This window comes from Somniosus microcephalus, chromosome 10, assembly GCF_052327205.1.
Source record: "Somniosus microcephalus isolate GS21.2 chromosome 10, FLI_Smic_1.0, whole genome shotgun sequence".
Taxonomy (NCBI): domain Eukaryota; kingdom Metazoa; phylum Chordata; class Chondrichthyes; order Squaliformes; family Somniosidae; genus Somniosus; species Somniosus microcephalus.
The window spans coordinates 175,038,237-175,063,661 of NC_140996.1; the positions used below are offsets into that span (position 1 = coordinate 175,038,237).

At 49.6% G+C, this 25,425-nt stretch overlaps 1 protein-coding gene across 7 annotated transcripts in view; it reads left to right on the top strand.

The window, feature by feature from the left end:
• The window catches only part of sgcg (sarcoglycan, gamma), a 1,055,765-nt gene that overhangs the window by 721,753 nt on the left and 308,587 nt on the right, over window positions 1-25,425 (top strand). For 6 of the 7 annotated variants that reach the window (XM_085999188.1, XM_085999189.1, XM_085999190.1 and 3 more), the window contains one exon: window positions 9,205-9,324. The exons of the other annotated variant lie outside the window; for it this stretch is intronic. In XM_085999188.1, coding sequence (XP_085855314.1) covers window positions 9,205-9,324 — 120 coding nt within the window. The remainder of the gene's footprint in view (window positions 1-9,204; window positions 9,325-25,425) is intronic. 7 annotated transcript variants of the gene reach the window in all.

Genomic DNA, 25,425 nt, shown 5'->3' on the forward strand with positions numbered 1-25,425 from the left:
CGGCTGGGTGTCCCCGGTAGCCTCCTGGGTCTCTGCCGGGGGTGCCACCAGGGTTGTTGAAGGGGTAGTTGGTGGGGGTGCCGTTGGTCGGTGATCTTCCGGGGGTGATGAAAGAGTAGTGGGTGGGTAAGAGTTGTTGTGATCGTCGTTGCCGCTATTGCCATGGTTGTTGTCGATGCCGGCTGGGGCGACGTCTTTTATGGACACGGTGTCCTCCCTTCCGTCGGCGTGCCGGACATATGCGTATTGGGGGTTGGCGTGGAGTAGGTGTACTGGCTCCACGAGAGGGTCCGTCTTGTGGCCCCTCACATGCCTTCGCACGAGTACTGGACCTAGGGTGGAGAGCCATGACGGCATGGATACGCCTGAGGTGGATTTCCGGGGAAAGACAAACATTCGTTCATGAGGCGTGGTATTAGTGGCCGTACACAACAGCGACCGTATTGAATGGAGCACACCCGAGAGGACTTCCTGCCAGCGGGAGATAGGGAGGCCCTTGGTCCTGAGAGCTAGAGTGACTGCTTTCCATACTGTCCCGTTCTCTCGCTCCACTTGGCCGTTACCCCGGGGGTTGTAGCTGGTGGTACGGCTCGTGGCGATCCCCCTGGACAGCATGTACTGGCGTAGCTCTTCACTCATGAAGGACGCCCCCCTATCCGTATGGATGTAGCTCGGCATACCGAACAGGCAGAACAGGCTGTTGAGGCATTTAATGACCGTGGCGCTGGTCATGTCTGGGCAGGGGAAGGCGAATGGGAACCGGGAGTATTCGTCCACAATGTTCAGGAAGTAAACATTGCGATCGACGGACGGGAGGGGGCCCTTGAAATCTAAGCTGAGCCGCTCAAAGGGCCGTGTAGCTTTGATTAAGTGGGCTCTATCTGGGCGGTAGAACCGAGGCTTGCACTCAGCGCAAGTGCAGCAGTTCCTGGTCAGGGACCGAACTTCCTCAATTGAGTAGGGTAAGTTACGGGACTTTATGAAGTGGAACAGCCGCGTGACCCCTGGGTGGCAGAGGTCGTTGTGGAGGGTCTGTAGCCGATCCCCGGTGGCGCTGGCACACATCCCTCGTGAGAGGGCGTCAGGGGATTCGTTAAGGGCCCCTGGCCGGTAAATGATGTCGTACTCGAAGGTGGAGAGCTCGATCCGCCACCTAAGAATCTTATCATTTTTAATCTTCCCCCTCTGTTTATTATTGAACATAAACGCTACCGGCCGCTGGTCGGTAAGTAGGGTGAAGCGTTTGCCGGCTAGGTAGTGGCGCCAGTGGTGCACTGCCTCCACGATGGCTTGGGCCTCCTTTTCCACGGAGGAGTGTCTGATCTCAGGCCCTTGGAGGGTCCTCGAGAAGAAAGCTACGGGCCGCCCCGCCTGGTTGAGGGTGGCCGCCAAGGCGAAGTCAGACGCATCACTTTCCACTTGAAATGGAGTGTTCTCGTCCACTGCCTGTAGCGTGGCCCGTTCAATATCCTGCTTAATGCTTTTGAAGGCGGCGTGGGCCTCAGCAGAGAGCGGGAAAGAGGATGCTTTCAAGAGGGGGATAGCAAAATACTGCAGATGTTGGAAATCCGAAATAACAACAGAAAATGCTGGAAAAACTCAGCAGGTCAGGCAACATCCGTGGAGAGAAATTTGAGTTGACGTTTCGGGTTGGACCCTTCTTCAAAACTGGAAAGAAAAGAAACTAGATCGGAGGCAGGGCTGCGATCGGACAAAAGAATAAAAGAAACAAAAGAAGTAAAAGAGATTAGAAGCTAGACGAGATGGTAATAGGCTGGGATTAGGTGTAAAGTGTACTGGCAGGGCTTTCAAGAGGGGGCGGGCTTTGTCGGAGTAGTTGGGGACCCATTGGGAATAATAAGAAAATAACCCCAGGCACCTTTTCAGGGCTTTGGGAGTGTTGGGCAGGGGCAGCTCCCGTAGGGGGCGCAATCGGTCGGGGTCTGGTCCGATTTCCCCATTCTCCACCACGCTGCCTAGTATGCAGAGGCGCGTGGTGTTGTAAACGCACTTGTCCTCGTTGTAGGTGAGGTTGAGTTTTTGTGCGGTTTTCAGGAACCTCTCGAGGTTCGAGTCGTGATCCTGCTGGTTGTGACCGCAGATGGTGACGTTGTCGAGGTAGGGGAAGGTTGCCTGCAAGTGGTGGTCATCGACCATGCGGTCCATCTCCCTCTGGAAGACCGAGACCCCATTCGTCACCCCAAAGGGGACTCTGAGGAATTGGTAGAGGCGTCCGTTCGCCTCGAAGGCAGTGTACGGGCGGTCCTCTGGTCTGATAGGGAGCTGGTGGTACGCTGACTTGAGGTCGATGGTGGAGAACACCCGGTATTGGGCGATTTGGTTCACCATTTCTGATATGCGGGGTAGCGGGTAGGCGTCTAGTAGGGTGTACCTGTTGATCGTTTGACTATAGTCGATCACCATCCGTTTCTTCTCGCTACCCCTTACCACTACCACTTGGGCACGCCACGGGCTGTTGCTGCATTCAATAATGCGCTCTTTCAGGAGCCTGTCTACCTCGGTCGCGATAAACCGCCTGTCCTCCCAGCTGTACCTCCTGCTTTTGGTCGCTATTGGCCGGCAGTTAGGGGTAAGGTTCGCGAATAGCGAAGGCGGCTTTACCTTCAGGGTAGCCAGACCGCACACTGTGAGGGGCGGCTGGGACCCACCGTACTTGAGCGTGATGCTTTGGTGGTTGCACTGGAAATCCAGGCCCAAGATCACGCTCGCACATAGGTTCTTCATGATTAATACTTTAAAATTATCATATACAGTTCCGTTAACGCACAATTGTACCGTGCAGTAACCCAGAATGGTCGATGTCTGGGTTTTGTCAGCCATAGAGATGGTACCCTGAGTAGGGACCACCTTTAGGGAGAGTTGTTGTGCCAGTTCTGGGTGGATAAAGCTCTCCGTGCTTCCACTGTCAATTAAGCATTTAACCCGGCACCCGTTTACCTCGATGTCCACCATTGATCTGGATAGCGGGTGCGGCCTGGTCTGGTCCACTGTGACCGATGCCACTGTAGGGCCCTGATCGATACAAGATGGCGTCCACGCTGTCTGCTCACAAGATGGCGGACCCCACGAGGTCGGGCAAGATGGCGTCCAAGATGGCCGCTCCCACGGCGCACACGCGGCGGTGGCGGGTTTTCCGGCGGTTGGTTTTCTGGTGGGGTTCCCTCTGCACACCTTCCCGAAGTGCCCCTTCTTACCACACTTAAAGCAGGTGGTGCCTTTCGCCGGGCACAGGTTTCTGGTGTGCTTTGGCTGCCCGCAGAAGTAGCAGTTGGGTCCCTGACGCGTCGCGGCTGTCGTAGGGCTTCTGGGGGGAGAGCGGGGCCCAGCCGGTGTCGGGCTGTCGGGCGGGGAAGATGCCTTCCAAGATGGCGGCGCCCTCGGTGCACACGTGGCGGCGTGGACGGCGCGGGCTGAAGAGTAGGCGTCCGAGTTTCTCTGGGCCACATCCAAGGATCGCGCGGTGTCCGCAGCCTGTTTCAGGTCCAACCCCGTTTTTTCCAGCAGTCTTTGCCGGATGTAAGTGGAGCTGAGGCCTGTGATGAAGGCATCGCGAACAAGCTCGTCAGTGTACACTGCGGCTTTTACATCTCGGCACTTGCAGTCTTTGCCAAGCATTTTCAGGGTGCTTAGGAACTCCTCCACCGATTCCCCAGGTCGCTGTGCGCGGGTAGCGAGCAGGTGCCTAGCATACACCTCATTCGTAGGCTGCTGGTAATGCGCCTTTAAGATGTCGCAGGTGGCCAGGTACGTCTCGGCGTCTTGGATGAGGGGGTAAACCCGGTGGCTTACCCAATTCCGCAGAATTCCGAGTCTCATCCTCGCAGCGTCCGTAGCGTCTTTGACGGCTGCAGAATTGTCCAGGAAGAATTCCATACACTCAAACCAGTGTCCGAAGCGTGCTGATGCGTCCGGAGCATGTTGATCCAAATCCAAACGTTCGGGTTTCAGGAGTTGATCCATAGTGTTGAAAAATAAGTTAATAAAATTGATGTGCCTCAATAATTCCGAGACTCGAAGTTAGCAGAACAAAAACAAGGCTTTTATTAACTTAGAAAGTAACACGTAAGAGAGAGAGATGTCTTCCTTCTGGAGACTGAGGCCAGACTGAAGCTAGCTTACAAACGGGGCCAGGTATGGGCGGAGCCCTACACACAGCACATTCCAGCACATTCCAGTATACAATACAGCACATTCCACTACACAATACAATGAGGTCTGGGGGAAGGGAAATGACACTGAAACCGATCTCAGTCACAGGCAGTGATGACTGGAATATTTCATCACAGGCGCCTCCAGAACCGACCAGGCACCTGAAGCACATCTTCAGCATGCCGATTGCCTGTTCAATCACATATCTGGTGGTGATATGGCATTCATTGTAGCGCTGGTGGACTTCAGTGTTGGGGTTTCTGACTGGTGTAACTGACAACCTGCCTCTCCCGAGTGAAATGTGGCAGTTGGCAGGTTGGAGCCAGCTTCCCGGCGCGCTGTCAATTTCGGCGGTTTTAAGCCCCCAGCCACACCCAAACCCATGTGCTCCTCCAGATTAAAATTCAGCCCATTGTCTCACCAAAGTGCAAAGCATCAAATATCGTGACCATTGATAAGAAGTTATCTGCAGAAAAAATGTAGAATGCTGGAAGTACACAACAGGTCAGTCAGCACCTGCAAAGAGAAAGGACAAGTTATAAAGTTTTTGAGCTGAAGGGTGCAGGAAAACGTCTAAGTAACGGTGAGCAGCGTGAGATGCCCCGCTCCAGCAAGATTTGGCCCATCATTGTTTTGCTAAACTAAAACATTGAAGTAATTTTGATTTTAATGACGTAACTTTTTAATATTAAACAGAAATAGTCATTTAAATAGTATAGGGCCAATTTTAAACTCAGCCTGCCCTGCAGAAATGGGCAATAGTGGCCCCAAAACAGCTGTGCTGCACTTACCGCCTCTTTCCTGCTCAGATTCCAAACGCTGCAATATTTCCGCTGGGCGGCCCAGGTGTCCACCTGAATCAGTTTGCATTGTAAAGAAGCCGACCGCCTGAAACGAATGGCCGTCCTGGAGATTCGGCATCAGCAGAGCAGTAAGTCCAGCGACCCCATTTTGATGCCATTACCACCCCGTTAGCACCAGTTAACTAGTTAAAATCAGCCCCGTTATCATTGAAAAGTGAAATGTGGTGGACGTTAGGAGCGATTTCTGCTATCACAAAACCAAATGAATTTGCTTAAATGACAAGGATGTGGTAATATTAGCCAGTGTTACATGTCCTAACTTCGACTTTTAGAAGCTGCTTTCTGCTGGCTTGCCCAGGTTATTTAAAAATATGTCACAACATGAAATCAAATATCTTTAATCATCTTTCTCCCTACTGAAAATAATACATTTCTGCTCAGTGTCCTCTCTGTTGTACTGGATCTGTATTTTTAAAAGCTTTTGTCATTACCATGCTGATATACACTTCTGAAGTAAGGCTGTTCATTAAAAATGTAATTGGCAGAGTGTAATGCTAATGAAGCATGCTGCAGAAATGTGCGAAGGTTTAACAGTGGCAGTGCTGGGAAACCCCGAAGCAAATTTCATGAAGTTGAGTTAATTAATAACGTCATAAAAATCATTAGTATCTTCTTTTCAGTTGTCTGAGAACACATCCATTAAAAAATTCACTTAGAAAAATAGCTCTTTCTTTGATAAGGATGAAAGTGTGCATTTATTCCTGGTAGTTCGTAATGCTGAGGGAGCTAATTATTTGTGCAGCTTTAATCAGTGTCCAGCTGGGTTGTAAAACTAATCATAACAATTAGCGGGAGGACGAATTGCAAAGGTGAGTAAATTATTCTATGGCCCATAAAATGCGTTCAGTGATTTCAGTGCGTGTAATGACCAGAACACACCAAAGAAATATAAAATGACATTCTAGGAACAACAACTTGTATTTATGTAGTGCCTTTAACGTAGTAGAACATCCCAAGGCGATTCACAGGAGCGTTATCATGCAAAATTTGACACATTTTGTTAAATAAGTTCCTTTGCTACTACAATTCCAAATGTTTCATTTATTCGTTGAGCGCAGATTTGTGATATTTAATGCAGATCAAGCAGAGGCAAGTCGGCCTTCCAGGCAACAGGTTCCTCTCCTCCGCTGCTAACACCACTCGCTCCTCTTCACCGATACTGATCCTTTCTTAACATATGTTAGACTGCTAGCTGCAGGACACCCCTTAAAATACTGATTTACCTGACGTTATGCTACGTGCCGTATTGATGTGCTTGAGTGTATGCCTGTGTCAGAGTGAGTAAATGCACGAGTGAGTAAGGGTAGCTGAAATAGGTTGGTACTAGCACTCCTCTTGGGGCAGACCTCCAGTTTCACCCTCTCACTTCTTCGACACTCTCCATTCTTAGAATTGTGAATGTGGCTTCCTTGAATGATGTCAGTGGGCTCAAATATCTGGGGCCTCCTCCTTTCTGCTTCCACTCTCTCCTGTTATGAGCCACCTTGTCCTGCAAGCGGAGGAAATAGGGACACATTTTCCCTCTCTGGGTCCCTCACTGCCTGCCCCACAGGTATAGCATACTGGAGGTGCACTGTCCTTTGAAGAAGGAGGAGTGCACTTAATATTCCTGCCCCAGGCGATTTGTCTGGCCCAGGCACACTTTCGGCTCAGGCCCGTCCTCTGGTCGACCCTTGTGCTGGGATTATGATGCTTTTCCTCATCCACACTGTACTTTCACAGTGCTATCATTATAATCTTTCAGTCAGTGATCAATAATCGCTCCCTGTGGACTCTAGTTTGTAAACCTATGGCTTGGCAGGATGGACAAATCAAGTGTACTGGTTACCGAAGTTCAATGTTGTCATGTCTGAGAGAAAAGCTGGTAGGCTGGATAGAATGCTGTCAGTAAGTCATGCAAACAGTACAATCGGCTGTGACATAGGAACTGCTAGACAAAAAAAACAAAGTCCATCTAGTTCGCCTTCTACCATCCTGGTAGTCACATGGTACAACAATAATGGAGTTGTTGACTAATTATTAGCAATCAATCTCTATCAATTAGTCTACAACAAACCCAGAAATGGCACTTTGGAAACCATAGGTCCAACGTCACCTGTTCCTCCCAAGCATGTTACACTTATCACATGTCATGTCTCAAATTACTTGTACTGTATCCCAAAAGGTTATTTTCTGAAAGAAATCTATCTAATTTGCATTTGAATGAATCAATACTAATTGCTTCCACTGTCTCCCTAGGGAGCCTGTTCCATAGATTGAACACTCACTCACTGAAACATTGGCCCCGAATTTAACTCCCGTCTGGCAGGAATCAGCCAGGGATTACCCACTGTGATTCCTCTGCCTTCCCACTATGCCCTGCTATTAACTTACTCATTTGAACAGACACCCGCAGGGAGGCAGTCTTTAAATATGCATATCAGGTCCCAATCATGTCATCGAGACATGACTGCAATTTAAGTTGGAGGCCTGAGTGGGGAAGTAGTGATGGCTTCCCCGTCAGGCCAGACCTGTTAGGAGGGGGATCATGGGCCAGACCAGGCTCAGGCAGTTAAGATTTTTTTTAAATGTAGGTTCCCTTGTGGGCTAGGAAGTGCAGCTGTGCTCCTTTGGGCCTCCCTTACCCCGGACCTCTGCCCCCTGCGAATTTCGTACTCTAGAATTCCATCTGTGTACAGCATCCCAGTTGCATAAGATATTCCAAGTTTTTCATCACCCATAATTGAACTTTTGTGTAAGTGAATTCAATCAAACACAGCACATAGTTCATATCTACTTAATTTAAAATTCCATCTCTGCAAATATAAACACATCGCATATTTGAAGGCCTACTTTATGGTTTATATATCTTTATACCAAGCTACAATTCTTCACCATGTGAAAAGTTATAGACAGCTGACTGTGCTGGAATGCATTGAGAAGAGCAGTCACATTCTGATTAGAAGAGCTCAACTAAGAAACGTGCTTCTGTGTGAAAGTACATTTAGAAAGGGATTCAAAAGGAAAGTAGAGGTAGAAGGTACACTGGATGGGATGAATGAGAGTGTTATTTCCTATTCAAAGTCAAATCCATCCAAGCGTGGCAGTTCACTCTGACCAGCCTGCAGTTACTTGTTCCATTTTCATTTTGCTGTTCCTCGGGAATTCAGGTCCAGAACTGATTGTTTAGAGTCGACACTAACTGCAGGCTGAGCAGCTGCACCTTGCTTTGAGTCGGACCATTCAAATGCCACAGATATAAGTCGTTAATGGGGAGGGAGAAGAGAGTACAGTGGGGGTTTTCTTTTCTCCCTTTTTATTTGACATGCCGTGTACTTGACACAGCAGGTGAGCTGGCAACCTTTCCCTTGGGGGGGTTGGCGGGGGTTGGGTGGTTCTACTAATTCTGTTGTGACTAAACCAGCCTGAGGGGGTCTCCCATTGATTTTTCTGGGATGGCTGAGATCATGAACTCACAATGTGGAGATTCAGGAACTCAAGTCCACGTCCCACTATCCATAGTGTACCATATGAACTCCCGATACCTCCTACCAGCAGGCACCATTAGCTACCACAAAATGAAGGCAGCATGGCAGTCCAGGCAGAGATGTATCTTAACAAACAGCTGGAGTGGTTTACAAAGAATAACAGGCAAAGTAAAGTTCCAAATTTACAATAAAGTGGAGCTGGAAAATAGATTGTAAATTGCACAGAATAGTTAGCATTTTAGAGAATTGTAATGTTTTGGTAAGCTTTTGTACTTTTCTTTTGTCTATATTTGCTGAAGATTAACAAGTCTCCAATTTCTGAAGTTCCATCCAACCTGTCTACTCTTCTCAATGTAGGATACAGTAACAGCAGATTTTAGGTGACTGTAAAATTGTGTTACAGATCATTTCAAGGCCATTTTTCATCTACTCTGTCCCCAGGAATTCTTTTGTGTTCACCATTGAAAATTGTAACTTTTTGTGCATTTATCTGGAACACCCTAGAAACAAGAAGAGAATAGAAATTTTTCAAACATATCTGCTGCCGCTGTTGTTAAAACTTGGCCTTACATTAAAAAAAATACATCAATAACATTCTTGAAGTACTCTCGCAAGGTGATTTGATATTGATTCTTTTTCTCCCTTTAGGAATGCTTCATGTGTCATGACCTTTTATTTTGATATTGTTTATCTTTTGACTCAAGGACCCAGCACAGTGCAAGCCAGCGGAAAACATTTTGAAGTCACCTCAAACACGGGCAAAATGCTGTTTTCTGCGGATGAGAGCGAGGTGGTGGTCGGCGCCGATAGACTTCGAGTCACAGGTATACAAACTGCACACATCAAAAAGGCAAGGTAGTAGGCATGCAACTTATATCAGCTACTTAAAACTCTGAACTCCTTACGCCATGAAGTAAGGACAGTAGGCACCATGAAAATCCACTGGAAATGTCTGCAGGATGGTTAGGCCAATCCAATCCCGAGAAAGAACGTGTGTGTGTGTATGTGTGTATAATTAGGGACTCGTTGCCCACTTCCCGTCCCCCACTAAAATCAGGGCATCCGTATCCCCCCTCCTCCCAACCAGAGTGATGCTCGAATTGAACAGTTTCAATGACACAATTTAAGGTTGGTTTTGGACAATAATTTCAGGGTTAAATTCATAGATACAAGATTAACTGAAAGAGATTTAGAATGGAGAGCAAGAGAAACTTCTTTTACACACAGAGAGTAGTGAGGCTGTGGAATTCACTTTCAGGGCGAGTGGTTGAGGCAGAAATATGGCCCAGAATTCCCTTGGAGCTGTTGGTACTCCCGGCACTGTGACTTCACTGAAAGTGCAGCGGAAACCCGGTTTACACATGTAAACAACATTGTCCAACATTATATTTAAAAAAAGAAAGCGAGGGCCTTCCCATATTGCTTCACGGAAGTCAAATGTATGTCAGCTTCAAAAACTCACTTATCTTTGTACTTATACAAGTGACAATGGAGATTAAATGGGCTAGAAATTCGGTGCCTTAGCGCCTCCCGTTAGCGCCTCCGGGGGGCGATAACTGGGTGCTAAGGACTTATCGCCCGGGCGTGGCAATGTTACCACCGCCCGCGAAATTCACCTGGCAGTTGCGGTGGCGACAATCCCTAGCGCCACAATATCCTGCGCCCAGATATCGTGACGTCATCCGGCTGCACATCGCCCTGGTAGCGCCCCCGACCCGAAATTCATTTCCGCCCCCTGCAGACACCGACAGCTGCAGGAGGCATTGTTCAGGAGGCCAGGCGCTTCAGGGGCGGTACTTAAAGGCGAGGTGGCCAAGGTAGGTTAAAAAAAAAAATTGTGCAGCACTGCACACCTACCACCCCACCTGCTGCCTGTTGCCCTCCAGGAATGAAGAGACGCGCTTGATTTAGCACTCCACTTCCTTCCTGGAGTGCAAAACTGAATTTTTTGAAAGTTGAGAAAGATTAGCCCCTGGCGCTAATTTTCTCAACTTTTAAAAGTTAGCATCCCAAATGGGGCTATAATGAATTTCACATAATGTGGATATGCTCCAGTCATGTTATACAAATTGGCTGCCGTGTTTCCTACATTACAACAGTGACTACACTTCAAAAAGTACTTCAATGGCTGTAAAGTGCTTTGGGACGTCCGGTGGTTGTGAAAGGTGCTATACAAATGCAAGTCTTCCTTTTCCTTTTTTATCTTTCTTGAGGGGCTCTAATATAGCCCACTCCAGACCCAGCACAATAGGCCACAACCTGCAGCCTCCAGGGGTGCCAAGTGCCCTAGATACAGGTGGACTGACAGACACTACAAACAGGAGGGAAAAAATTGCTGATAATGTAAAGGTTTTTTCAATTTCTAAAATTGAATGTTTAATGTAATTTAAGATTATTAGAGTAATGAAGCTATTTCTGTTATTTTAATAGTTTCAATTTTTTTTATTCGTTTATGGGATCAGGGCGTCGCTGGCAATGCCAGCATTTATTGCCCATCCCTAGTTGACCTTGAGAAGGTGGTGGTGAGCCGCCTTCTTGAACCGCTGCAGTCGTGTGGTGAAGGTACTCCCACAGTGCTGTTAGGTAGGGAGTTCCAGGATTTTGACCCAGCGACGATGAAGGATCGGCGATATACTTCCAAATCAGGATGGTGTGTGACTTGGAGGGGAACTTGGAGGTGCTGGTGTTCCCATGCGCCTTCTGCCCTTGTCCTTCTAGGTGGAAGAGGTCGCGGGTTTGGGAGGTGCTGCCGAAGAAGCCTTGGCGAGTTGTTGCAGTGCATCTTGTAGATGGTACACACTGCAGCCATGGTACACCGGTGGTGGAGGGAGTGAATGTTTAAGGTGAAGGATGGGGTGCCAATCAAGCGGGCTGCTTTGTCCTGGATGGTGTTGAGCTTCTTGAGTGTTGTTGGAGCTGCACTCATCCAGGCAAGTGGAGAGTATTCCATCACACTCCTTACTTGTGCCTTGTAGATGGTGGAAAGACTTTGGGGAGTCAGGAGGTGAGACACTCGCTGCAGAATACCTAGCCTCTGACCTGCTCTTGTTGCCACAGTATTTATGTGGCTGGTCCAGTTAAGTTTCTGGTTAATGGTGATCCCTAGGATGTTGATAGTGGGGGATTCGGCGATGGTAATGCCATTGAATGTCAAGGGGAGGTGGTTAGACTCACGCTTGTTGGAGATAGTCATTGCCTGGTACTTCTGTAGCGCGAATGTTACCTGCCACTTATCAGTCCAAGCCTGAACGTCGTCCAGGTCTTGTTGCATGTGGGCATGGACTGCTTCATTATCTGTGGAGTTGCGAATGGCGCTGAAAGCTATGCAGTCATCAGTGAACATCCCCATTTCTGATCTTATGTTGGAGGGAAGGTCATTGATGAAGCAGCTGAAGATGGTTGGGCCTAGGACACTGCCCTGAGGAACTCCTGCAGTGATGTCCTGGGGCTGTGATGATTGACCTTCAACCACCACAACTATTTTCCTTTGTGCTAGGTATGACTCCAGCCAGTGGAGCGTTTTCCCCCTGATTCCTATTGACTTCAGTTTTACTAGGGCTCCTTGATGCTAGACTCGGTCAAATGCTTCCTTGATGTCAAGGGCAGTCACTCTCACCTCACCTTTGGAATTCAGCTCCTTTGTCCATGTTTGCACCAAGGCTGTAATGAGGTCGGGAGCAGAGTGGTCTTGGCGGAACCGAAACTGGGCATCAGTGAGCAGGTTGTTGGTTAGTAAGTGCCGCTTGATAGCACTGTCGATGACACCTTCCATCACTTTGCTTATGATTGAGAGTAGACTGATGGGGCAGTAATTGGCCGGGTTGGATTTGTCTTGCTTTTTGTGGATAGGACATACCTGGGCAGTTTTCCACATTGTTGGATAGATGCCAGTGTTGTAGCTGTACTGGAACAGCTTGGCTAGAGGCACGGCTAGTTCTGGAGCACAAGTCTTCAGCACGATAGCTGGGATGTTGTCGGAGCCCATAGCCTTTGATGTATCCAGTGCGCTCAGCCATTTCTTGATATCACGCGGAGTGAATCGAATTGGTTGAAGACTGGCTTCTGTGATGGTGGGGACCTCGGGAATAGGCCGATATGCATCATCCACTCGGCACTTCTGGCTGAAGTTGGTTGCAAATGCTTCAGCCTTGTCTTTTGCACTCACGTGCTGGGCTCCACCATCATTGAGGATGGGGATATTCTTGGAGCCTCCTCCTCCCGTTAGTTGTTTAATGATCCACCACCATTCACGACTGGATGTGGCAGGACTGCAGAGCTTTGATCTGATCCATTGATTGTTGGATCGCTTAGCCCTGTCTATAGCATGCTGCTTCTGCTTTTTAGCATGCATGTAGTCCTGTGTTGCAGCTTCCCCAGATTAGCACCTCATTTTTAAGTATGCCTGGTGCTGCTCCTGGCATGCTCTTCTGCACTCGTTGTGGAACCAGGGTTGGTCTCCTGGCTTGGTGGTAATGGTAGAGTGAGGGATATGCCGGGCCATGAGGTTACAGATTGTGGTGGAATACAATTCTGCTGCTGCTGATGGCCCGCAGCGCCTCATGGATGTCCAGTTTTGAGCTGCTAGATCTGTTCTCAATCTATCCCATTTAGCACGGTGGTAGTGCCACACAACACGATGGAGGGTGTTCTCAGTGTGAAGTTGGGACTTCATCTCCACATTGACTGTGCGGTGGTCACTGCTGCCAATGCTGTCATGGACAGATGCATCTGTGACAGGTAGATTGGTGAAGATGAGGTTAAGTTTCTGTAATATGAAATTTTTATTTCAGCAACATGATGAGCGAGGTGAAAACAAATCTGGCAAGCCCAGGGAAATAGAATGTTTCCTGAACCCGCAGGCACTTTGAAAGTTAAGAGACAAAGCAGAATTGTAACAATGAATTTGAGCATAAGTGAGCGCCACATATTTTGGTTACTTGCTCTGCATTCTATTTTTTTTAATTGGACCTTCAATAGATTAAGCAGAATGAGCCAGATGCTTAATAATATTAACAGCAGAACTTAGGTCAACAAAGAGATCAGTAAAATTGCAGAAAAATTGCCAATTTTGTTGAAACATGTACAAAAATAATCAGGCAACAAGAAAATAAACATAATTGCTAAATTTCAAAATTGCAAGTTAAAGTCAGCAACACATGGCCCCAGGCTATATTAATCATAAGGAGCATTTCTCAAAATGATTAGTAAAATAGTATGTGTGTGTGGTAAACCACTGTTTGTATTCCTGTTTGTCCTGTTTGTATTCCACTGTGTACATGCCTGGACATGCCTCGGCTGACTCCTCCCACAGGTCCTAGTATAAAGGTGACTGCTCCCCAGCCCTTGTATCCTGGACCGGTCGACCACTCGAGGCAGACCTCCATTCTGTTGTTAATAAAAGCCTTTAGTTACTCTTCTAACTCTCAGTCTTTTATGAGTAATTGATAGCGCATCAATTTTATTAACAACATTTTTATAATGGAGAAGATCCTCACACCAGCATGCCTGGACTTAGATCATCGGGAGGCGGACTCATCCACCAAGTTTACTCACTGGCTTAAGTGTTTCGAAAAATTCCTGACCGCCTCCGAAGCAATCAAATCGGACGAGGACAAACTGGATGTCCTGACCTCCAAAGTGAACCACCGAGTGTACTCGGTCATCCAAGACGCGACCTCGTACGCGGACGCTATCAAGCTCCTCAAGGACCAGTACACGCGCCCAGTGAACGAAGTGTACGCCAGGCACCTCCTGGGGAGTCGTAAACAACAACCTGGGGAATCGACCGTGGAATACCTTCAGGCACTGTCTGTGCTTGGCCGGGCCTGTGGTTGTAAGGATGTAAAGGCCGCCGTGTACACAGAGGAACTTATCCGGGACGCTTTTGTAGCGGGCCACAGATCCAATTACACCCGACAGCGACTGTTGGAGCAGAGTAACCTCGACCTCAACAAGGCCTCTGAACTCGCACTATCGTTGGATGCAGCCTACCAGGGCATGGATGCCTACTCCTCTGCACCGTGGACGCCGCGGGGAATGACAGCCTGGGACACGGTAGGACCGCCTCATAGCGCCGTGCCACCCCAGCCACACCCCAACAACGGCCCAACTACCGCAGCAGTGTCCCAAGGCCAGACAGCAGTGCCCCAAGGCCAGAAATGCTACTTCTGTGGCCAGGCAAAACACCCCAGAGCGCGCTGCCCGGCGAAAAACGCGATCTGCTCGGGCTGCGGGAAGAAGGGACACTACGCTAGCGTCTGCAGGGCCAAAGCCACCCCGAACCCCAGCAGCGCCGCGTGTGGGCCATGCGGGCCGCCATCTTGGACCTCCCCGGCCATGTGCGAATCACCGGTACAGCAGCCATTTTGGACGCCTCCAGTCACATGGGGATCATGGACGCCGCCATCTTGGACGACAGCCGGGATGCAGCAGGCCCCCGACACCGCCTCATCTGATACCCGCAGCGACACACCGACCCCTACGCTGGCATCCGTTACACTGGACCAAGCGAGACCGCACCAACTGGCCAGTTCCACAATGGACATTAAGGTAAATGGTCACGATACAATCTGCCTTTTTGACTCTGGGAGCACGGAGAGCTTCATCCACCCCGACACGGTGCAGCGTTGCTCTCTCCCAGTCCTGCCTGCGCAACAGCGGATTTCTATGGCCTCCGAGTCCCAGTCGGCGGACATCGGCGGCTACTGCGTGGTGACACTCGTAGTAGACGGGACCGTGTACGATCATTTTAAACTTCTGGTCCTGCCTGACCTCTGCGCTGCCGTCCTGCTGGGGTTAGATTTTCAGTGCCACCTTAAAAGTGTTACGATGGCGTACGGTGGACCCCTACCCCCACTCACAGTCCGCAGCCAGCAGCTTCCAAATTGCCCGCCGCGCACCAGGTGCAACCTCTCCACACTCAGAGTCACCCCCCCACCACGGTTTGCTAACCTCACCCCCGACTGTAAGCCCATCGCCACAAAGAGCAGGCGATACAGTGCCGGGGACAGGGTTTTCATTAAAACCGAAGTGGAGCGGCTCCTGAAAGAAGGGATTATTGAGGGCAGCACCAGCCCCTGGCGAGCCCAGGTTGTGGTCGTTAAGACCAGCGAGAAGCAGCGCCTGCTCATCGACTACAGCCAGACAATAAATCGCTACACCCTGCTGGACGCCTACCCACTCCCCCGTATAGCTGATATGGTCAACCAGATCGCGCAGTACCGCGTCTTCTCGACCATTGACCTGAAATCAGCGTACCACCAGCTCCCCATCCGCCCTGAGGACCGCCAGTACACTGCCTTTGAGGCAAACGGCCGCCTCTATCACTTCCTTAGGGTTCCCTTTGGCGTCACCAACGGGGTCTCCATCTTCCAAAGGGAGATGGACCGGATGGTAGATCAAAATGCGTTGCAGGCCACTTTCCCATACCTGGACAATGTGACCATCTGCGGCCGTGACTTGCAGGACCATGACGCAAACCTCGAAAAATTCCTCCGCACCGCCCAACTCCTAAACCTGACATATAACAAGGAGAAGTGCATATTCCGCACAAACCGCCTCGCCATCCTTGGCTGTGTTGTGGAACACGGAGTCATCGGCCCCGACCCCGACCGGATGCGTCCCCTTATGGAACTTCCACTGCCCCACTGCCTCAAGGCCCTGAAGAGGTGCCTAGGGTTTTTCTCCTATTACGCCCAGTGGGTCCCCTACTATGCGGACAAGGCCCGTCCGCTGATCAAGTCCACCTCTTTTCCCTTGACGGCAGAGGCCCGCTTAGCCTTCCACCGTATCAAGGAGGACATTGCCAAAGCCACCATGCACGCAGTGGACGAATCCATCCCCTTCCAGGTGGAAAGCGACGCGTCCGACTTTGCCCTGGCCGCTACCCTCAATCAGGCGGGGAGACCCGTGGCCTTCTTTTCACGAACCCTCCAAGGCCCGGAGACCAGACACTCCGCTGTTGAGAAGGAGGCCCAGGCGATTGTGGAGGCTGTGCGTCATTGGAGGCACTACCTGGCCGGAAAACGATTTACCCTGCTCACTGACCAGCGTTCAGTTGCTTTTATGTTTAACAACAAGCAGAGGGGCAAAATCAAAAATGACAAGATCTTGAGGTGGAGAATCGAACTTTCCACCTACAACTACGAGATCTTGTACCGGCCAGGGAAGCTAAATGAACCCCCGGATGCGCTATCGCGTGGCACCTGCGCCAGCGCGCAGATCGATAGACTACGGGTCCTCCACAATGACCTCTGCCACCCGGGGGTCACCAGGTTCTTCCACCTCATCAAGGCCCGCAACCTGCCTTACTCTATTGAGGAGGTCAGGACCATGACCAGGAACTGCCAAGTCTGCGCTGAGTGCAAACCACACTTTTATAGACCAGACAGGGCCCACCTGATAAAAGCCACTCGCCCCTTCGAGCGCCTGAGCGTTGATTTTAAAGGGCCTCTCCCCTCCTCCGACCGCAATGTGTACTTCCTCAATATTATTGATGAGTACTCCCGTTTCCCGTTCGCCTTCCCCTGCCCGGACATGACCAGTGCCACGGTCATTAAATGTCTGAACAACCTCTTCACCCTGTTCGGCTTCCCCAGCGATATCCATAGCGACCGGGGCTCATCGTTTATGAGCGACGAACTCCGTCAGTACCTGCTAACTAGGGGTATTGCCACAAGCAGGACCACCAGTTACAACCCCCGGGGGAACGGACAGGTGGAAAGAGAAAATGTGACAGTTTGGAAGGCCGTCCTGCTAGCCTTAAAGTCTAGGGGCCTTCCAACCTCCTGCTGGCAGGATGTGCTCCCCGATGCGCTCCACTCTATTCGGTCACTGCTCTGCACTGCCACTAACGCCACCCCTCATGAGAAAATGTTTGTCTTCCCAAGGAAGTCCACATCAGGGACATCGCTACCGCCATGGCTGACGTCCCCAGGGCCGGTCCTACTGAGAAGACACGTGAGGACCCATAAAACGGACCCCCTGGTCGAGAGGGTCGACCTCCTCCACGCCAACCCCCAGTATGCTTACATCGCATACCCGGACGGGCGGGAGGACACAGTCTCCATAAGAGACCTTGCACCCTCGGGGACCACAGTAACCCACTACCCACTACCACCCCCCCCCACGATCCGATATCCAGCCCCAGCAGACGGCAGGCCTGGGCCCCGCGACCCGCTCGACATCTACGAGGACGACACGCCTGTGCCACAGCCTACGCTGGACTCGACGCCGGAAGCTTCACTACCCCTGCCGTCGCCACGCCGATCACAGCGACAGACAAGACCTCCGGAGAGACTCCAATACACAAACTTTTAATACACTTCACCCCGCCGGACTCAATTTTAAACAAGGGGTGAATGTGGTAAACCACTGTTTGTATTCCTGTTTGTCCTGTTTGTATTCCACTGTGTACATGCCTGGACATGCCTCGGCTGACTCCTCCCACAGGTCCTAGTATAAAGGTGACTGCTCCCCAGCCCTTGTATCCTGGACCGGTCGACCACTCGAGGCAGACCTCCATTCTGTTGTTAATAAAAGCCTTTAGTTACTCTTCTAACTCTCAGTCTTTTATGAGTAATTGATAGCGCATCAGTGTGCAACATTTCCTTGGGCATAATTCTATACAGTTATTCATGACTGAATACCAAGTGAAGTGGCTGATGCATACTGCTCAAGTCAAAAATACATGCTACAAGAAAACTTTATGATAAAAGACACACATCCAAATTCGGTAGCTTTAGCTAATTATTTTTCTATCAGGTTATCAGCCCTACTGGTTTGTAAAAATATTAGTGCGGTCAGTGTTTGGCCTAGAAAGCTGAGTATGCGTAGAACTTTTCCAAATACTGTACTGTATATCAGCCAAAAGACCTTCTTCCAATGCCAAGCTGCCCTTGTCACATGATGAACAGAAGCTGCGCAAGTAGTTGTGCATTTACATTTAACAGTTTTGAGAATATCTGGTCCACAAAGGCCCGATTTTAACCTTGCCTGACCTACCGGAACAGGTTGGGCCAGGTTAAAATAGAGGTTCTGCACTTAGTGCATTTTAACCACATTGCTTTTTTAACTTGGGACAGGTCACACTACAGGTAGGCGGGTGGCCTCATGAATACGTTAGAATAAGGGGCTTATGATGCAGTTAGGACCCCGGTTAACTAAACATCATGGAAGTCCCACCAAGATTCTGGCCCACCAGTAAAAGGTGGCGGGATTGGTGGCTGGAATTTTCCTGCCTAACCAATTTGATTAAATTTTTCGAGGGGGTGACTAGGTGTGTGGATGAGGGTAGAGCTGTTGATGTAGTCTACATGGATTTCAGTAAGACTTTTGACAAAGTCCCGCAAGGGAGACTGGTCAAGAAGGTAAGAGCCCATGGGATCCAGGGCAATTTGGCACATTGGATCCAAAATTGGCTTAGTGGCAGGAGGCAGAGGATGATGGTCGAAGGTTGTTTTTGTGACTGGAAGCCTGTGTCCAGTGGTGTACCGCAGGGATAGGTGCTGGGTCCCTTGCTGTTTGTAGTGTACATTAATGATTTAGATATGAATGTAGGAGGTATGATCAGTAAGTTCGCAGATGGCACGAAAATTGAGGGCGTGGTAAATAGCGAGGAGGGAAGCCTCAGGCTACAGGAAGATATAGATGGGTTGGTCAGATGGGCAGAACAGTGGCAAATGGAATTTAACCCTGAAAAGTGTGCGGTGATGCATTTTGGGAGGACTAACAAGGCAAGGGAATACACAATGAATGGTGAGACCCTAGGAAGGACAGAAGATCAGAGGGACCTTGGTGTGCATGTACATAGATCCCTGAAGGCAGCAGGACAGGTAGATAAGGTGGTTAAGAAGGCATATTTGCCTTCATTAGCCGAGGCATAGAATATAAGAGCAGGGAGGTTATGATGGAGCTGTACAAAACGCTAGTTAGGCCACAGCTGGAATACTGTGTGCAGTTCTGGTCGCCACATTATAAGAGGGATGTGATTGCATTGGAGAGGGTGCAGAGAAGATTCACCAGGATGTTACCTGTGCTGGAGTGCTTCAGCTATGAAGAGAGACTGGACAGGCTGGGGTTGTTTTCCTTAGAGCAGAGAAGGCTGAGGGGGGACCTGATTGAGGTGTACAAAATTATGAGGGGCATAGATAGGGTAGATAGAAAGGAACTTTTCCCCTTAGTAGAAGGGTCAATAACCAAGGGGTATAGTTTCAAGGTAAGGGGCAGGAGGTTCAGAGGGGATTTGAGGAAAAACTTTTTCACCCAGAGGGTGGTTGGAATCTGGAACTCACTGCCTGAAAGGGTGGTAGAGGCAGGAACCCTCACGAAATTCAAGAAGCATTTAGATGAGCACTTGAAACACCATAGCATACAAGGCTACGGACCAAGTGGTGGAAAATGGGATTGGACTAGACAGGGCTTGATGGCTGGCGCGGACACGATGGGCCAGAGGGCCTCTTTCTGTGCTGTATAACTCTATCACTGTGCTGCTGTGCGTGCGGGTTTCGAGGCACATCAGCAGTAAAGGTTGTAGAAAATGTGAGCGTGTCAGGAACGCGCCGTCATCCTGCCTCCTTGCGCTTTTAACTCTGGCGCGTTTGCCAGCATGCCATGGACCCAAATGGGCGAACTAATTAAGCTCATTAAATCCTTGTTGTGAAACTCTTAACAGGGATTTTAACCAGACCTTTTGATTTTCATTTGATGACCACGGGAATCACACAACTCGGGAACCATGTCTGTCAGCCTGAGATGGAAGCTCAGTGGCCATTGAGCGAGGTAATTACTGCAGAGTGTGGAAATCTAAATAAATACTCCCACATGACACCTCATTACTTGCCTAAGGAAACGACTCTTGCTGACTCCATTTTGAGCACAGATTTAGGTGTCTAGAGTTTGCAAGTTTTTCTGCAACCTCGGAAGCCACTCTCACCACATTGCTAGTAACTGTCACAACATTGACAAATTGGTCGTCTGATCTCTACTTGACCTGCCATCTATTACATCAGCATGGGTGCCGCTTATACTGCCTCACCTTAGTCCGCAGAATTGGACCAGGATGAGCCCCACCACCAGCAGCATCAGGCACACCAGCAGTAGCAGCAACAACGTCACGAACCTTCTCCTCAACAGTCTGGTGTGCCACAGGACAGAGGGCATCAGCACAGGGCTGCAGCGCGCCGGAGGCATTACCCCCAACACAGGGTATACAGGCAGCTGATGAACTTCCTCAACATGACTGAGCAGCAGTGCCAAAGGAGGCATCAGGTCTTCGTAGACATTTGCAGCTTACTGGAACAAGACCTGCAGCCCAGAGGACTAGTGGACACACCTTACCAGTGGCTGTCAAAGTCACCAGCGCCCAGGCTCCTTCCAGGGATTTGCTGCAGACATTTGCGGCATCTCGCACTCGGCCATTCACAGATGCATCACCCAGGTGATGGATGCCATGTTTATCAAGTCAGCCAATTATGTGAACTTTGCCACTGATGAAGCCAGTGTTACTGAGTGGGCGCTCGGCTTTTCTGCCCTGGCAGGCTTTTCTGCCCTGGCAGGCTTCCCACGGGTGCAGGGCATCATCGACTGCACACATGTGGCCATGAGGGCACCCCCACATCACCCAAGAATGTTTGTGAACTACAACAGCTTCCACTCCCTCAATGTGCAGCTCATCTGCAACTATAGAAAGATCATCATGCATGTGTGCATCAAATTCCCGGGCAGCTGTCATGACTCTTTCTTCCTGCGCCAGTCCACCCTCCCTCCGCTCTTCGCACCGCCAAACACACTTACCGGCTGGCTGCTTGGAGACAAGGGCTATCCACTGAAGACGTGGCTCGTGACACCCTTGAGGAGGCCAAGCAATGATGCTCAGGAGTCTTATAATGAAAGCCACATGTCCACCAGCTGTGTCATAGAGCAAACAATAGCCATGCTGAAGATGCGCTTCAGATGCCTTGACAGATCTGGAGGAGCCCTTCAGTACGCACCAGCCAGGGTCTCCAGAATCGTCATCATCTGCTGCGCACGGCACAACATAGCACAGTAATGAGGATTAGAGCTGCATGAGAAGCAAGGTGCAGAACCTACAGCCTCATCAGAGGAGGAGGAGGAGCATCACCTGAAAGATGAGGAGGAGGAGCAGGAGGAACCTGAGGTCCAGCACCAGAGCACATTGCAGCCCGGGAGGCCAGGGATAGCCTCATCATGGCCAGATTCACTTCACTTCCTATATTGCACCCATATGGCTGCCACATGCTGTGCTACATTCCCACCCCCCTCCCCAACAACACCATAAAGCATCCCTACAATGAACAAGCCATTCCTTTCACACTGACCCCCATTGCTGAAGGTAACGTTATGCCTCACCATTCACTCCAACTCACAAAGCCACTTCCAAAGTAGCAGACGAAAATGGGCATGACCGAAAAGTGGTGAAAATAAATAGATTTATATGTGTGATAACAGTAACGGAACCTCACCAATAACACTTCTTTATACACCCATGTGCTTACCCTTGTGCATCTACTTCTGTGTCAGTTTTCTTTGCCGCGTGCTTCTACGAGGTGCAGCCCCTGTGGCTTCAGCAGAGGTAGAGGCAGCCTGCTCACTTCCCTGCTGTGAATGGTTAGACACTTTTGGTGGACGTCCTCTCGGTTTTGGAGCCTGTGATGGCCCCGCCAAAGTCTGCTCTTCCTGCGACTGTGCAGGGGCAGACTCGGCCATCGCAATCCGAGGAGGCACCTGGGGCTCTGACTGAGAGGGTGGCAATGGGGGAGAAGTGTGAACTCTTTGAGAGGAGCCCCCACTTTCATATCCCCTCTCACCATCATCCCGCTCATGGGCCACCCGCACTTCCCTGCTAGCAAGGAGCTGGAGAGCACCTTGCTGCACAGCAGTGGGGCCATGAGGACCCAAGTCTACGTTTAGATCCCTCCTAGACAGGAGGTCTATGAGCCTCTGCCATCTATTCTCCATAGCGACCATGTGCTCATGTGACTGGCGCATTAGCTGCTCCATGCAGGTGGCCATCCTTTCCATGAAGAGCATATAGTCACCATCGCCTGCAACACGGTGGTGCGCATGTTCGAGATGGACTCCTCCATTCTCTGCACATTTGCAGAAATCGTGGCTGCAAAACCTGCAAGAGCTTTCTGCATTTCTTGCTGCCCCTCCAGGATCATCCTCTTTCTCGATGGCCCCCGCGGCTCAATGTCTGCATGCAGCTGAGCGGAGCTGGGAGTGTCCTGCGCCCTCTGGCAAGGAGTCTCCACTGCTGTCCCTGTCAATACCATCTGCTCTTGCTCACTTGTGAAGTTTGAGACACCAGGTGGCAACACTACTCTATCTCGCACAGGACCCACTGAGGTGTGCGTAGCTGCACTGGTGCTGGGTGCGCTTGGATCTGCTGACGGTGCACCCTCAGAGGCTGGCGGCTCCTCTGAGGAGTTGTCTTCCTCCTCCAGCTGGACAGTGGGGTGACCTCTTGATGGACTTGTAGGAGAGTAGAGAGATGATTTAGAAATGTTATATTAAGAATGGGTAACGATATTATGCACATGATTAACATTTACTGGCTGTTGACATCAGTCACCATATGAGTGACTGCTGTATGCCATGTGGCTGTATGAGATGTAATTCTGTCACCAGGTTGCTGAGAGGGCCCCCTCTCTCTGTCTCCCACTGCCCAGCAGCCCTGAAACTCTTGAGCCCTCCAGGACCACCTCCTCTGCTGCAGTTAAGGTACTGAAGGATGGAGGGCCACCTCCGGTTCTCTCCCTTTCCCTGTTGTTGTGGGCTCTTTTCTCCTGCAAGTTTCAGTGAGAGTGATGGAATGAGTGTAAGAAATGTGCGTGTTACATCTGTAGAGGGTGACTATGAGGGAGTGCCGTGCCAATGCCAAATGGCCTCTTTCTGTGGTGTTACTTGCATGATTACATTAGGATTAGGATGAGGGTGAGTGTGAAAGGTGGTTAGTCAGATGGGGATGTGAGTATGTACATAGAGAGAGAGAGAGAGGGATGGGTGGGTGTGCAAGGTATGTTGGTGTGAGGAATGATGTGCAGGAGTAGGCTTGGGAAGGCAGAGTGATGGGGATGTGGTGACAGGCACATCAGGATGAAGGTGAGTGTGGCCTTGCATTCACCTTTCCTGATCTCATCAGATCATTGAAGTGCTTTCTGCACTGTACCCATGTCCTCCTGATGACATCTCTGCTGTTGACCTCTTCTGCAATTTGGTGCCAGGCTCTTTTGGTCTCTTGGGGAGGTCTGTTCCGCCCATCAGCAGGGAAGAGGACCTCCCTGCGTGCTCTGAGTGGGGAGTCGGAGCACGCAGGGAGGTCCTCTTCCCCCCTCCACAAGATTGTGTAGGGAATCATCGGAAAAGCAGGGTGCAGCCCTCTGTCTTTGTGAACTCATTTTTAGAATTCTCAGCAACAAGACACTCCTCTCCAATCCCCCCTCCACATACACGAAGGCTGCTTTAAATATCCCCACTGGAAATGAGTCATCGATGAAGTCATCAGACCCGCACCATTTAATAGGGCCGGGAAATGCGCATCTCTGTCTTCATAGGGACCATTACGCTAAAATCGCTCTGAAGAGCAGGCTGATCAATACATTGCGGGACCGACCCGTTATGCGGCCTGTACGCACCCGACCCGACTCGGTAGGGAAAATTCTGGCTGGTGTCTCAGATGTACTGTTACCTCAAATGTAACACAAACTGATTTAGAATGTTGACACTTGACCTCTGAGACCGGGTTCAAATCTAGCCAAGATTAATAGTATGAAAGTTTCCTCTGTTTAGCTGACAGTCTCATGGGCACAGGCCACAGTTTGGTACCAATTGTTACAGAGGGATCAAGAGTGGGTGGTATTGAAAATTTATATTGGGATACCAGGGAGCACTCTGAGGTGCTTTTCTCTACACTATATTCAATCTAGAAGTGCTTTATGTTGACAGTGGGTGAAATAAGTTAAAACGCTCCATTCCCAGTGCTGACATCTCCACCTTAAGACACACAAAATAAAACACATTTCAATGTCATTATTGGATCTTATTTTGTAACTGCTGACACTAAGAAAATGCTAACATGATGTAATTGTATTACAGCAATATATTATTTATTATTCTACTTTTGATGTTCTGGTTAATAACAGTTCGGTTAAATGTACTATCGCTAACAATGGCCAAATAAACACATTTTTAGGGCCATCCTAAGATAATTTTGGATAAGAATGAACTTGCTGAAATTTAAAAAATATTTACATAGGACACTGAGTCCTTTGTTATGGGGAAGTATTTTACAGGTCTCAAAAGTGGTGCTGTCCTATAATAATCCTTCCTCCAGTTTAAATCACGGACCAATAACTTCCATCAAGAAAAATCATTCACTGCAGCCTTTAACTGAACATGACGCTTTAGACCTGGTGATTAGGTCTTCTTTATAATAAAAATTTACTTTTACATTCCACAGCACTGCAGCAACAGATCAATAACTACACATTCACAAATTTGCAAAGATGTGATACCTGAGCTTGAAAGTCCCGTAGAGGCCCATGCATGAAAGCCTCATTGCTGGCCTCTATCGCATGTTGAACACTCAATCCAGCCACGGCCAGTAAAGGCGGTGGCTTCACCCTCTGGAAGCAGCATTTATATTTGCTGCTACGGCACTGCTGTCTCCGGAGGTGCAGGCAAAATCCACCTCTTCATGTTGGTACTTCTGGAGGCAGCAGCGCCACTGCGTTTACTTTTCAGCGCTGTTGCTGAAGCAGGGCCGTAAATTAAGGGGGCCATAAAAGAGAGCCTGTTGTTTATGACTCTGTCAGGAAGTCTGTAGTAAGCCTAAAAATCTCACAGTAAGTTTCTTGAAGAAGTATTACAGAGTGCAGAGAAGCTCTTCAGCGGGGCGCTTGGTT